Source organism: Thunnus albacares, chromosome 9, assembly GCF_914725855.1.
Source record: "Thunnus albacares chromosome 9, fThuAlb1.1, whole genome shotgun sequence".
Lineage (NCBI taxonomy): Eukaryota > Metazoa > Chordata > Actinopteri > Scombriformes > Scombridae > Thunnus > Thunnus albacares.
The window spans coordinates 17850395-17861348 of NC_058114.1; the positions used below are offsets into that span (position 1 = coordinate 17850395).

General features: G+C 38.5%; 1 protein-coding gene across 3 annotated transcripts; it reads right to left on the minus strand.

Annotated features, from left to right (window-relative positions):
• Window positions 1-9: 9 nt before the first annotated feature.
• On the minus strand, window positions 10-10596 carry LOC122988826 (afadin- and alpha-actinin-binding protein-like). 3 transcript variants are annotated; one of them, XR_006404894.1, is made up of 15 exons: window positions 10498-10596; window positions 6130-6244; window positions 5498-5652; window positions 5008-5211; window positions 4305-4415; window positions 4057-4192; window positions 3844-3919; window positions 3346-3526; window positions 2863-3010; window positions 2304-2440; window positions 2000-2170; window positions 1742-1859; window positions 1270-1417; window positions 924-1158; window positions 10-95 (listed from the first exon to the last, which is right to left on the minus strand). XR_006404894.1 is itself a non-coding variant. In XM_044361453.1 (14 exons), exons 2-14 carry the CDS (start codon window positions 6146-6148, stop codon window positions 1014-1016), a joined length of 1746 nt encoding a protein of 581 aa, XP_044217388.1. In that variant the 5' UTR covers window positions 6149-6244; window positions 10498-10596; the 3' UTR covers window positions 170-1013. The 3 variants fall into 3 exon arrangements, 2 of the variants coding, with proteins under 2 accessions (XP_044217388.1, XP_044217387.1); XM_044361453.1 differs by lacking the exon at window positions 10-95 and having other exon boundaries at window positions 170-1158; window positions 5498-5649; XM_044361452.1 differs by lacking the exon at window positions 10-95 and having other exon boundaries at window positions 170-1158.
• Between the last annotated feature and the right edge of the window lie 358 nt (window positions 10597-10954).

Sequence of the window (10954 nt, forward strand, 5' to 3'; positions counted from 1 at the left end):
CTGCTTCAGTGTGGTTTACGTCTGTGGACTCCATTTAAAATAGTTGACAGTTACAGGCCATCATAGCTCAACAGGAAGGGACAGGTGAAGGGGCTCTGTTGATCAGTAATTTGTTTCCAACAGAGGCCAATAAATGCCAATTTTACAAGAAATTTGTGTTACAAGAAAGTATAATCAATGTTTCAAGAATATATTTCAAGAATATAGGATTTTCTAGAATACATCATGTCACATTTCAGTTGAAAGAACTATTCTGATCTGTTAATATAAAGCCACAATAACAAAAACATGAATTAAAAAAAAAAGAAAAAGGAATTTACATTCGTAGAGTGTTATGCTACACATTATGAACTAAATAAACTAACTGCAACAGCACCCACTTCTAATGTAACTGCAACTTTTACGAGAACTCAATTTTGTGTGTCAGCCACATTTCAATATTGAACTATAGAAGCATACTTCATGTTATACCAGGTTTCTTATTGCATTCAGTGAAATAGCAGCATTAATTCTACAGTCTACAATAGTGCGCCAAATGACAAGTTTAACATGATAACATAACTTGAAAAGGTGTGATATAAACGCCAACATTTAAGCAATTTTAGGTGCAAGAGTAACCGATAAACAGAGCCAAGCAACTTCTCATTACCGGGATACGTGATTTTTTTTGTTGCACACCAACATTGCCAAAATCCTTGACATGAGATGAGACTGCCAAAAACACTTACAGTACCACATAAATAAATAATTTATCACATAATCTAAAAATAAAACTGTATGATAATAAAAAACAATTAAATTACAATTTTTCTCTCAGTCACTCAATACACAGAACACCAGCAGCTGACCAGAACTTGTTTGGCTTCGACTGTTAACAGTTATTTAATCATTTCACAATCTATCTTCAAGTGTTTGGCATTTACCTTTCAGGTGTATTACTGTAATACCACAAATCATCTATAATTGATGGACATTCCCATTAATCTTGATTCAAATGCTGAAAGTTTTTGGATTCATATAGAGCTGTTTTTTCCCCGTGTGAGTATGCTGTGGTCTTCACTGTCACTCCACTGTTCGTTCTGCTCCACTGGAACGTTTCCATTACAAAAGATGCTTAGTTCTTCAATATGTTCAGTCTTTGTCTTTGGTTTTGTTGAGCTGGAAGTCACATTTACCAGACAATTAGGGACGCACAATAGCAGCATTCATTTAGAGGTATAATCATGATTTTTTTTTTTTAGATCATCTGTTCAGAAACAGATATTTTACCTGTTTTCTGGGATAAGGCAAAGTGTGCGATACAGGTCGGCTGTGGACGATGATGTGAGGGGGACACATCTGGGCGAGGGGGAGGATGTGTCAGACGGGCATTTGACAAGCTTTTCTGGAGCCGACGCTGTACTCCGCTCTGATGCAGCTGCAAAGATGAGGAAACCTTGTTAACCCTAATCAGGAAATTGACTTATTGATTGCTATAAATAAAGAAAATGCAGCTGGGAAAAAGAGATAAGGATATAAACCTATAACTCAAATATAAAATAGATATAATCTAAATAAATAATTGAAGTACAAAGTTAAACACGGTTATACTGCATCACAGGACTGTGACCAGCACATTGTTCAGTCTACTGATTACCTATTACTATCATTCAGTCTATTGACTAGCGTTAAAATTCAACAACCAACCAGATTCTAATGTCAAGAAACAACAATACATCTAAGTGAAGGACAAGACACTCACATATTTGAAAGGCACTTTTTGACTTTGACATCTTAGGTTTCTTTGAGTCAGCAAATGGACTCAAGTTTAGGAACTGGTGTTTGAGCCACATTGCACGATCCTCTTCGAAGGCCTTCCTCTGCAGGTTTAACCAGATATAAGTCAAAACTAGTCAGAGCAGCTAAATTCAGCACAAAGATATGAGCCAGTCATTTTGGCACGTAACTTTCTTGAATTCTACTTTAAACTAATTTTTGGAGAGGTTTGGCTTTAAATCACCTCATGGCTCAGTCTGATGGCTGCTTCAGTGAAGTTACTCCTCTCCCTCTCGAAGTTCTTTCTCTGTTCCTCTAGGGTCTTCCACTCCTCTCTGAGGCGATCTTTCTCCTGCAGCATGAAGCAGTCATTCAGCAGTGATGCTGTCTCATCACATGGAGAGCTCAGCTGCTGCTACAATAAGAGAAACAACAGGTATGGTTGGTTCGCATCTCAGACTCTGTGTTTGGTAAATGTCTAAAAACAGATTGTTGATAAGAATTAAAGCTATTCAATTTGAATCCCAAAAACGTCAATCCTGTCTTACCTGCAGGAGATGCTGTTGTGTTTGGATAAAGTCTTTGCACTGCTGGATCTCCAGCTTTAGTTTGTCCATCTCCTCATCGTGAGTCTCTCGGGAAACGGCATCAGTGTTTATACTTTCACCCATCTGTGCCAAAGATGCTGAAAAAACAACCCAGAAAATCCAATTTTTACAACTGTATTTATATCCATCTTCTATGTATTGCTGCTAAAAGGAAGTCAACCCAGTCTGTAATGTTATTGGAAAATGATTCTGTCCACATGTGAGTTTCCATACAACATTTGATTATAGTAACAATTTCATCCAACATATTACGGTTTAATTGTTTCAGTTGTTTCCAGACTGATGGCTTAAGTAAATAATGTTGCATCATTTGGTTGTCTTGATATTTTCTCTGAAGTTCAACAAGCTTCCTCATTCTTCTGTCTTCAGGAAAAAATTAAGACACTTCTTTCAAGTGTTTTTTTCCAAAATCCCCTGAAATGAAATCCTCATGTGACAAAAAGTCACATTCCTTCATGTATTGAAGTCAAACAGTGACTGCGTGATGCGTGATGACTACCTTGGCTGTCCAGTCTTTCGACGTGGCTCTTGAGTCGTCTCCACTGGAGGCGGATACTGTTAGTCAGCTTCTCCCGGGCGTGAACACAGAATAGCTCTACGCTTTCCTTACTGGAATCAAACACTTCCTCTTCCTCCTCTGAGTCAGCCTGACAGAACAATGACAATATTTGTCTATTGTTAATACATCTGGCAAACATATCTAAAAGAATAAATAATAAGGCATGGAGATGATTATCAGCTGTCAGTCAAGTGTTATAAATTTTAGCTGAGGTTATCATGTTTGTGTACTTAATTAACCACCGTACAATCAATGTCTTTAGGATCTTTTCCACCTAATTCGGTTGTTCAAATACTGGAAGCAAAAAGGAAAAAAATGTCTGATAACCCCTGATGAGAGATCTATTAGTCTACATGCAGTATATTAAGAAACATAAATTGATGAATACTGTTAAGAAAGAGAAAAAAAGCCAACTTGTCCAACCTGTATGACACCATCTTCATGTTTGTCCCCCTTCAGAGTTGGCTTCCTTGAACTCAGTATGGACACCATGTCTTTTTTCATCTGCTGCAACACTTTCCTCAACTCTGCGTTCTCAAGCACCAGCTCCCTCTGTCGGTTGTCATAGTCACTCAGCAGAGTCTTATACATCTCCCCCTCATGCCTTAGGATGAGAGACAATTCAGAAATTACAACCTGACATACGTAACATTTTTACAGGAAAGTTAGCATCCAGGATTCAACAGTGCAGACATGTTTGAAGCCTACATTCCTGTCATGCAGAAAACTATGAAAGGGGCTGATATGAAACTTGTCTAAGATTCAAAAGTGAGATGACCACACAAGTATTTTCTTTCTGATCATGCCGTTCATTTCTTTATTCTTGCATTTCTTTATTACAAAATTACTATATGTTTCTTTTAAAACAAAGTTCATAGAGCTATACCAACTAGACAAACAGCCATAAGAAGTGAACCTTACTTTGCCTCTGTCTTTTCAGTTTTCCAAAGGCTTCTCTTCCCATCAGCTCTTCCAATGTTGTTTAATACATCAATGGCTGAAAGCAAAAAAACAAATGTAGAAAATAAGAAGAGTCTACAGGGCATGTACATTTTTTCATCTTGTGTATAAACAGGTTGGTTTAATTTAAAAATGTTAAAAGTTGGTGCAAAGAGGAAGGCTTGTCCATTTAACCTTGTTTCTTCTCCTTTTTGTCGACCAGGAGTTGATTCAGTCGTTCCTTCAGTTTGTTAAATTCTCTTTCTTTCCTTTTCATCTCGTGATTATACTGGCTGGCACGGCTTGCAATTATGTTCTGAAGTTTTTGCACCTGGCAAAAGGGGTGACAAAACAGGTTGTTACTGTTACCTTCCCCTGAGACAAAAAGAGCTTTCTGTGAACTCATTCTTTGTGGTCTGTGGCTGAAATGCTTGACAAAGTACCTCTTCTTTTTCATTTTTCAGGCAGTTCTGCAAGCTCTTTACTTTCAGCTGTAGCTGTCGTTCTCTCTCAAGTAGTCCGGTGTTTTCCCTTTTAGAAAGTTCAAGCTGCTCCTACGATACCAAAGTAACAAAGAAAGAGTGAGCAAAAGATTTTGTAAATGAATGACTAATTTTTTATGCTGGAATGAACGTAATCAAATACAAGTGAATGCAGTTTACAGTATTGACAGAAGTAGCACAACTCTATAGACCTTCTTTCAGTACCAGTTATGGCAGTAAATATTACTAAAGGCAATGTTATCTGAATTTTTTATATAAATAAAGAATTTTTCCAAAGGAGATATTTGCACATCCAATCATATCAGATGCAGGTACATTGGAAAGTATCGCTTCAGTCTTGAGACAAGAAGATGTGATAATGTGACAGATTGTGCACATGTCACTGTCAATTTTTGAGACACTCCCACAGGAGAATAAGTGTCCCACATCTGTGCACACAGAATAGGCGGAGTAATATCTATTTAAGATCATTGTTGTAAGAATTGTTTAATACTCTTGATGAAGGTCAAGAGGGACCGAAACGTTGGTATGATCAATAAATCCTGATGCTGAGCAAGAGTAGAGTGCAGAATCTTCTTTTCTCAAGACGGATTTAGATACAGAATAAATACAGAGAAATCACTGGATTAAAGAGTTACTGTACCTTTAGCCGGGTGCTGGTGAGTTGCAGGCAGTCCAAATTGCTGTTTGACTTAAGCTGCTCCACTTCCATGTTTTCCAAGGTGCGGAGGCCCCTGCGGTGCAGCTGAATCAGGTCATACATGCAATTTAGCACAGCCACAACATTAAATTCTGAGCTGCCGCTCGACTCTGTCCAAACTGGTGGGAGACCAAGAGATGACACCTCCTGTAAAAGCGGGAGGAAAGAAAGAAAGGAAAAAGATATGGAGCACTAGATCAGCTTCCCTTATCAAACATGATTTCTCTGTAATTTTTTTGCGTCACTGTTGTCTGAGGGTAGGTTTAAACTACATACATCCTAAACACAGAAAAATGCAGGAAAACAAGCATTTTAACCAGGTTTTTAAAAAGATGTTTTAATAACGTAGCCTTTAAATTGCACATGTCCACATGCATTTACATACGAATAACTGTGCTAATACTACATCAAAGACATGTATGAGGTTACCAACCTGACTGATGTGTAATAGACATTCTTGCACGTTGTGCTCTGTGCAGAAGGTACTGAGCGTGTAGGAGTTCTTTCGCAGCGACAGCGATGATTGGCTGAACTGCCTCAAGGGGGCTGTTCTACATTCAACAGAGCTGCGGCGAATGTCCTTGACTTCTGTGGAAAAAATGTCTGTCAAATGCATAGAGTCCATAGGCCTACACTAATTCACTGTACAAAATGGTGTTCTGTCCCATCAGAAGTGGCATGTAAATAACTGAGCAAGACTTGAGCTAAGAAAGTTAAGTGATTTTTTTCAAATTAAATGTTACAGAAATTGAGGTTACTAGCGGCACACAAACTATGAATAGCATCCATCAGTTATTTGTGTCAGTGTAACCTGTTTCTTACACACAAGACATGAAACAGAGCACAAGACAGAGGTCAACATTGAACACAGTAACCTACATAAAGCCAAAGTCATGTTTAAGAATATTGTTCAGTTTGCTCCTCTTTCTGAGACATGTTAAGGTGTTGTGTGCTTCAATTAAGTTAATAGATTTTAAGTTTTGTTTAAAAAAGGCCGAGTACAACAAGAAAGTGTTGAACATGTTTCATTTGTAGTGCTCAAAGGGTTTGAAAATCAAAACTCACCCAGCGAGGACTCCGGCATTGTTGCAGTGCAGCCTTCAGGCTACGTGTCTAGATCATGTACTACATGTGCAGGATACACAAATCTCGCCACAAGATCCACCTACGCAGTCTGCTCCTGAAATAGAGGGTCAGATTAGCAGCGCCTATTCAACATAGTCTGGATTAGAAGGTAATGGGAGTACACACGCAGCGCTGAGGGGTGGAAACACAAAGCAACCAAAACAACGGAGAGTTGAGAGAGTGAGGATTGCAGATTCATGAGGGCCGACTTATTAATTTATCACAGGCAACAAGCTAAACAGTGATCACATAGTGTATTCACAGCCATCATGTAGATTCTTTAACATCTTTTATTAAAATGTATGTTAATGGAGAGTCTTTTACAAGGTGAATTATGATTATTTTAATGTTGTATAATGTCAATTATTGAGACAATATACAATTATTGTCAGTATAGTCATTGCAGGCTGAGCACTTCACAGGTTACAAGTTGGGACCACGCCAGCATCTTATCTCAATGCTCTTATCATCAGCTGATCAGACTAATCCCTGACAGACAGTATGGTGGTTTGTCTGCAGAGAAACACAATCAGAAACATGGACCAACACCTGCTTTTTTTCCTGTAGGAATAATACCTGTGCTATCAAGAAATAGACAGACTGTATACAGATATTACCTAAAAGTTTATATTGAAAATACTTCATCTCATTTCAGCAGGCAGAGGAAGAGAAGAAGCTGCATTTCAAATTTGATTATTTTAGAAATATCTCGCTATCTTATGAAGAACATTTTGTGAACTGCATGCATTTTAGCCAAAAGAAGGCTGTGACTCATTAACTAAAGAGACCTACCTTTTGGTTTCAGTGATACTTAATCAGTCTGGTGAGACAGATGGCAAGCCTACCACCGGAAAGCTTAACAAGTCTACACCCAGCTAAGACTCAACAAGTGTTAACCTTCAGTCATTAGTCAGACTTCAATTCAGAAATAATATAAAATCTCCCATATGGATACAGGAGGAAAGAGGAGAAGAAAAGACCTGTTAGTAACAATGGGGATGATCTGATCTTTGCTAATTACTTAAATACAGTCTATGCTAGGTTACATCAAATTTCTACACTGAATGTAACTTAATTAGGCAACAACTTGACCGTGTCCAGCACTTGGTCATAACAGCTGAGGAGGTTTGTAGAACCTTTAAAAAGATTAATCCAAGAAAGGCAGCTGGTCCTGACAGGATCAGAGGTAGGGTTCTGAGGCAGTGCAGGAACAACTTAGCCCTGAGTCTGGACAGCTTTTTCAAATGTCACTTGATGCACAGCAGAGCATGTAAAACTTAGCTCATAGTGCCGGTTCCAAAAATGTCAAAACCATCTGTTTTAAATGATTATCGACCAGTTGCTCTAGAATCAGTTGTAATGAAGAGCCTTGAGAGGATTGTTTTAAACCATGTCCTCAGGGAAGCGCAACATGAACTTGACCCCATACAATTAGCATATAGGAATGGGAGGAGTATGGAGGATGCTCTGTGCTGCATTGGGCTTGGGCGGTATCAAGGTATTACGGTACACCAGGGTATTTAGAAATCCCAAAGGTATGATTTTCACTACCATCAAGTTGTTCCTCTTTCCATTAAACTGATACGGAGATGCTGTATTCAGGTGATGTATTGTAGTGCACAGCACGTGCCACCAGAGGTCAGTCTTTACTGGTGGAACAGGCAGCTAAGCTGAGAGAGATGGCGACTGCAAGCGGAGGGGATAACGTTACAGGACTAGTAAAAAAGAAAAATGTCTCTGCCCCTGTTTGGGATTTTTTGGGGTTTAGTCCCAATGATAAAGGTGAGCCAACCTTCTACCAACTACAAAAGCAGTTTATTAGCCACATTATTTTATTCAACTGCGAGTCTGCCACCACCACTCGCACATCATCTCCGTTCAGCCCACTAATGTAATGTGTCAGTATCCGCCACGGCTACAAGTGTCCTCCAGCAAGAATCTATGGAAGAAGGGCACTGATTTCCTATCTATTCATTATTCTACTGGCCCTAAGTATTTCAACCCAGCAAGACTTGTCCATGTAGGCTAATTGCATAATACACACACAGCATTATAGGCTAGACAATGTCATACATGCTACAATGACGTCTATCATCAGCAGCTCAACATTTTTTTTCTTTCTTTTTACACAAATACCATCATATTCCATATACTCTGGTGAAATGTCAGGACGGTTTGAAGGTAGGAAAAAATACATATCGCGCAAGCCTATGCTGCATAATATTTATTGTCATCTTGATCGTTTCAAACTATCAGACCCCATATTTTGATGGAGAGATTACTGCAGTTAGGAGTAAATAGTAACATCATCAGATGGGTAGAGTCCTTTGTGACTGACTGATTACAGTGTGTCAGAGTAAATGGAGCAGTGTCTTCTTCTATTACTACTAATACTGGGGCTCCACAAGGGAGCACTATTTCCCCAGTTTTATTTACCCTCTATACAAGATATTTAAGATGATGAAGAAACCAGCTACTGGGTGTGGGTAGATCAGTTTGTTGGTTGGTGCAGGTCCAATTTTCTTCATTTGAACACCAAGAAAACTAAAGAAATCATCTTTGATCTTAGGAATGGTAACAACACCTACCAACAAATGATTATTGATGGGGAGGGTATTGAAGTCGTAGATGACCACAATTATTTAGGAACAATAATAGATGCTAAACTGTCATGGTAATCTAACACAGATGTTATTTATAAGAAGGGTCTGAAGCATCTATATTTCATGCGTAAACTGAGACAGTTTAGAGCAGACAAGGATATATTGGTCCTCTTCTATCGTTCCTTTGTGGAGAGCATTTGAACTTTTTTTTCCATTGCCTGGTACTTTTCATTGTCAGTGAATAATAAAAACAAGTTGCATAAGATAGTCAATATGTCCAGAAAGATTGCTGGACAACAGCAGAATTGCTTGACGATGACCTGTGAGTCCTGAGTGGTGAGGAGAGGGCAGGCCATTATTACAGATGTATTACATCCCCTATTTAGCGTATACGAGCCATTACCATCAGGCAGATGGTATAGGGTGCCATCTCTCCGAACCAACCTGGCTCGCAGATCATTCGTGCCTACCAGTATTGCAATGCTGAACAAACTGTAAAACAAAAATAATTCATAAAATATAGAGCATTTTGGTGATATGTTGTGTATAGGTCTGTGATTATGTCGAGGTGTTCTGTTGTTGTTTGTTTGTGCTGTTGTCATTGTTGCAATTGTAGTTGTTTGTTTGGTAATCTGACGATTGCTGCACGGCATGTGATGAATTTCTGAAAGAACTAACAAATATCTTTCTATTAATTACAGCCTCCAAAATGGCTATAAAGGTAAATCAATGCCTCTCTAAGTCATTTTCCACAGAAACTGGACATTAAAGGATAGGTTCACAATGCATTTAAAGTTTATCTGAAGCTTATATGAGGCTTCAGCAGTCTGAGTTAGTCATCGAGTGAATATCTGCCACTTTTAAGTACCAAGTATAGTAACAAATATAGGGACTCTGGCACTAAAAAGACTGTAACATTGAAAGATATCCATAATATCTTCAGATAAACTTTTAAATACATTTTTGCACAAAAGAAGGGCTGTGGACTTTGGCCCCCATCACCTACATTGTAAGTGTATTATGAAGAGTGATTAGAGCAAGAAAAACCTATTTCAGTGTTTATTTGGGCACTTGACCATTGTTTTAAGACAGACTTGAAAAATTATGAACCCATCCTTTAAAGCCTTCACGAGGCCAGAGCTTAAGCTATTGCAAAACTGTTGTATGAGATTGCATTACTTTAAAAGGTCTTTATTTCTATACAGTGCATTTGAGTGCACTTGGAAACAGAATGTAACGTTAAAGTACCTTTAAAGTGTGCTCAAACTGACATTTCAACAATTCGGTCATTGCTAGGACTAACGAGGAAACGCTGAAACACTTTACTACACTACTTCTAGCTAACAGTCAAGCATGCGAGACAAACGCAATAGCCTAGAACAACTCTATGTTATGTCAACAATTTGTTAGATAACGCAATGTAACGACAACTACTGTAGCTTTAGCTAACTCCAGGACGGCGTTCAACCATCACAAATCATGTTTTGATAAAAACCAAACAAGGCAACGGTTGTGCGTGTCTTTTAAAAAGCAGTCGGTGTCGAAGTAACGTTACCCACCGAGTGCTCCCACCCCCAAACAAACTGACATTGAAGCCGCTCGGCTGGCTGCATTATTAGCCAAACAAGTTCACTCTTTACGAGAACAGACGTTTAAAATGTTTACTTCGTGAAGAATCAAATAACAAAATGTTTTGAGAACTTACGTAACGTTACAGTTTGTAATATTTTCCAAACTGCTTTTCGCCTCACGGATGCAGCTCCTGAGCCATGTCTGTCCGAAATGACAGTACACACGACTGCACGCAAACCAAACAGCACGCTAATTGGCTGACTCGTTGTCTAGCAACCAAAGACGGCTCCATATGATTGGCTCTTGACCGTAGTGCACTTTAAGTGTTCTCAACGGCAATTAATATTTAAATTCCCTTTTTAAATGATGCTAACGTTATTGTTTAAAGCCCTCTGGCAAATAAGGAGAAAATTAAAGTATTTGTCTTTATTATAATCCAAAATTACTTTGTGACATATTTTTAAATTCTGTGTTACTTTTTATATTATGACCATAAGTCTAAGATTAGAATCAAACAGCCTAAGAAGAAAATTATTGTCTTCAGATAAACGAGCCAAAGACACTTTTAAAGGACGTGTTCACAATTTTTT

Bases quoted from the DNA above. Each gene is read 5' to 3' on its own strand.
- LOC122988826 (XM_044361452.1), bottom strand. The intron at 3,920-4,056 runs GTTAAATGGACA...TTTTGCTTTCAG, and splicing joins CAAAAAGGAGAAGAAACAAG to CCATTGATGTATTAAACAAC. The intron at 1,418-1,741 runs GTGAGTGTCTTG...TCATCTTTGCAG, and splicing joins AAAAAGTGCCTTTCAAATAT to CTGCATCAGAGCGGAGTACA.